The following is a 3,550-nucleotide window of genomic DNA, read 5'->3' as shown; positions in this document are numbered from 1 at the left end:
TGTGGAGCAGTGAAGCCAGGCCAGACTCTAATCATTCCTCTTAAAGGGGAATGTCCATTTGCTGGCCTGTTACTGGGCCCAATCTCACTGGACCCCAGCCTACGTCATCCCAGTCCTGCTGCAGCCAACTAGGCAACAGACACACAGGTGTGCTTGGGCACCATCTTCCCACATAGACTGTGTCCAGTAACTTCTAAAGGATTCAAAGATGCTGGCACTGTCTGTACCCAACGGGCCAGGCCCCACAAGCTGCAGGCTGCAGCCTCAGCTGTCCCCCATCCCTCCCTGTCAATCATTCATCCCAGCTCTTGCATAATCCCTATGGTCCATCAGGCTGGACCAGAACCAGAGCTGATGAGAACTAGCTGACAAAGCAGATTCCATGATGAGGAACAGGAAAGGAAAACAGATTGTAGGCTGAGAAACCTGTTGCACTAATGCCTCAAACACCCAAATCTGTAAGAAAGCAGACGTGCTGCTCTCCAACAAGTTGCCTAATGGTGACCCACGATGAGCTGTGAGGGGGGTCCTGGCTGTGCTCCTCCAGCAGCCAGCTGGTCCCACCTACCAGATAGCCTGGTTCTTGCAGTTCTTCAACTGCACTGAGCCCCAGGAGGCTGGGCTCCAGGGCTGGGTCACCTTTGCATCCCCACTGTGCCCGACGCAGTGCCTCATTCACAGGAGAAGATCAGATCAGTGACGGTGATCTAACATAAACATACTACCCCATTGCTGAGGCAGAATTTTGGGTAATTACAAGGAAGAAGGAAAGAGAGACAGGGGAAGGAAAGTGCCCAACAAAAGAAGACATCTTTGGTAGTTAATATCAATCGCTCTGTGTCTCAACTCTACTAATGCCAGCCACACACAAACTCCTGAATGTTCTTCTTCACCCTCAATGTCCAGAGCTGCGAAACTCAGGGTCGAGAGGAGAAGGAACTGAGATGTTCCTTTCCATACAGGAACGACAGAGCCACTGATCACCGCCCACGGCAACCAGAGACTGACAGGGAGCCCAGCACAGCCTCTACTGACTCTGTGACCTTCAGCAAAGTACTTATTCTTTCTGCCTCATTTCCGTATCTGCAAAAAGGAGGTGATAACTCTGCCATGTAGGAATGCCGTAAAGATTAAATTTCACCCAATATATGTAACATGTGAGCACAAATTCTAGAGTAAAAGAATTCCTCGAGGAATCCTAGTTTTTCTTTATGATAGCTCCAGGACAAGGAAAACATCAGAGATAAGAGGAAAAAACAAAAGTGAAAGAAATAGAAGGAGGATCCGGGGAGTCACCTCTAAGCGGGTGATGAAGTCCTTGAGGTTAGAGAAGGCATCCAGGCACTTGGGCTCGAATATGCGGTGAAGATCAAGGATGTCATAAGCCAGGAAATCCACATAGGTGAGCTGCAGAGAGGCCAAGCATGAATGGGCACCAATCTCTGAAACTTGAAGGAAGGGCAACTCCCCATCCACAGCCTTCCTCCTTACCTTGTCCCCTGCAAACCAAGGCCTCTTCCCCAGAAACTGTGAGAAGAGCTTCATTGTTTCAGGGAGCGCCTCCAAGTACTCAGGCTTCAGTTTCTCCTGAGGCACAAAACAGCTGTTACCACCCTCAGACACAGAGGCCCTGGGCAAGGGGACAGGCCTCCCCAGGGCTGCGCATGACCCCATGCTGCCAGAGGTGAGCAGCCATGTCCCCCTAGACTATATCGCTGGGTGGGTGCCCAGGCTATGATTTAATCCACTCTGTGGTCATTAGACTCCTGTTGGGGACCACCCCCCAGCTGTGAGAGGCAATGGGAAGGCAGAAAGCAATGCCACACTGTCCCTGCAGCTGTCACCACTCATCTCCAACCACCCTCCATGGGACAACCCAGGAGTGCTGTGAGAACCTGGCAGAGCTCTGGACTCATGTCGAGCAGAATCAAAGATGCAAAGAACTAAAATCACTCAGGGAAAGAAGTCTTAAGGTCTAGCAGGTGGGTGACATAACAATAGACACTTGAGCTGATTCCAGACAAATGAGGAGAATTTGAGAGGCTGGATGGAAGGAGGGAGAGGTTCAAAGGCCCTGTGGCTGACCCTGAACTGCCTACTGGGCTAATGTGCTGATGTCTGAGGGTGTTAAGGAGATAGCGCTGGGCTAACAAGGAAACACACTGTCAAGGAACTAATTTCCCCTCTAGAGATTCTGGACTCTATCCTAAGATTGGTGGGAACTGACAGTTTTCATTTAATGAAATTTGAGGTTATGAGGGTCACTCTACTGGCAGCATAGGGACCAGGTTGGTAGATCAGCAGCTCCAAGGATTTCAATTGGCAAATAGAACTAGTATACACACGACACAGGAGTCTTCCCTCCTTATCAAAAGCTTGCCCAAACCAGCCCACTGGGATGGGACTCACAAAGTCAGGGTTGTAGCAGAGCCTGGCCAGCGCCATGCGGGTGTCCATAACCTCATTCTCCAAAATGTCCACACGAATCTTCTCCTCTTCTGTCTCCCCACCTATGGCCACACAACACAGACCCTCCCTCAACATCCCACCCCAGCCAAGCCCAGGGCATGGCCACCAGTCCCCTGCATCACACCCCCAGCCCACTCACACAGGTTGTGCTTGCGAGCAATGTAGCGAAGGATGGCGTTGCTCTGGGTGATCTTGTGGGCCCCATCAATTAAGTAAGGCAGCTGGAAGGACAACAGGGGCAGGTCGCTTGGGCCACCAGGCCCCCCTGCTCCCCCTCCCTTGAGCAAGGGTGACATGAAACCTGCACCCACAGCTCCTGGGCCCTGGTAAGCACTAAATAATTATATTGTAAAATGAATGATGAGCTGGGACATAGAGCATCATGGGAAAGCAGTGAAGAGAACCAGGGAGCTCAGAGGCCGAGCAGAAGGCACCAGGTCCTGACACCTGGAAGCTGGGACAGGAGACGGAGAAGAGGACCTCTCACTCGCCCCCACAGCACCCCCATACCCTGCACCTACATTGGGGAAGTCCAGGCCCAGCTTGAATTTCTCACTCAGCCACTGGCTTCTGTCGTAGTCGGGAGCTGTGGTGGAGAAAGATGAGTGACACAAACCTCCCCAGAGTCCAACCCACGTTCCTGGGGGGACTTTCAGGGGATCTGGAATCTGACCCACTAAGTCTCACAGTCCAGGTTGGGGGGAAAGAACACTAATGAGGCTCTGGAACCGACATGAGTAAGGCTCACACAGGGTTAGGCAACCCTAAGGGGAACCCATCCAGATACTGAGAAAGGGGGTCCAGCAATCCCCTCCCTTGTCCTGCCTTGGAAGGAGAGCTGCACCCTCAAAGGGGAGGGGAAGGCGCCGGCCCTGCTCCAGCTGCGGAGGGCAACAGAGGTGAGCACCTGGCGGCCAGGGCAAGGGGGGCCTGTTACAAAGTCTGTAGGAGTTGGGCAGAAGTCGGGACTCCACAAGATTGCCCTACCGTCCCCCATCGTGTACTTCTTTTCCTCATAGTTTGAGTCTGTGTACTCCAGGAGCAGGCGGATGGCATGAGCCAGCTGGGACAGAAGGCCGGG

General features: G+C 52.6%; 1 protein-coding gene across 1 annotated transcript; it reads right to left on the bottom strand.

The window, feature by feature from the left end:
- Nucleotides 1-1,194: 1,194 nt before the first annotated feature.
- On the bottom strand, nucleotides 1,195-3,544 carry LOC124232715 (glutathione S-transferase Mu 1-like; the record flags this gene model as incomplete). The annotated part of the gene is made up of 6 exons (XM_046649648.1): nucleotides 1,195-1,407; nucleotides 1,492-1,587; nucleotides 2,410-2,510; nucleotides 2,609-2,690; nucleotides 2,991-3,055; nucleotides 3,457-3,544. Coding segments are annotated over 6 exons (630 nt in total), but the record flags the coding sequence as incomplete, so codon positions are not given.
- Between the last annotated feature and the right edge of the window lie 6 nt (nucleotides 3,545-3,550).

Source organism: Equus quagga, unplaced genomic scaffold, assembly GCF_021613505.1.
Source record: "Equus quagga isolate Etosha38 unplaced genomic scaffold, UCLA_HA_Equagga_1.0 108655_RagTag, whole genome shotgun sequence".
Classification (NCBI taxonomy): Eukaryota; Metazoa; Chordata; class Mammalia; order Perissodactyla; family Equidae; genus Equus; species Equus quagga.
This window is presented reverse-complemented; position numbering and strand designations above follow the sequence as displayed.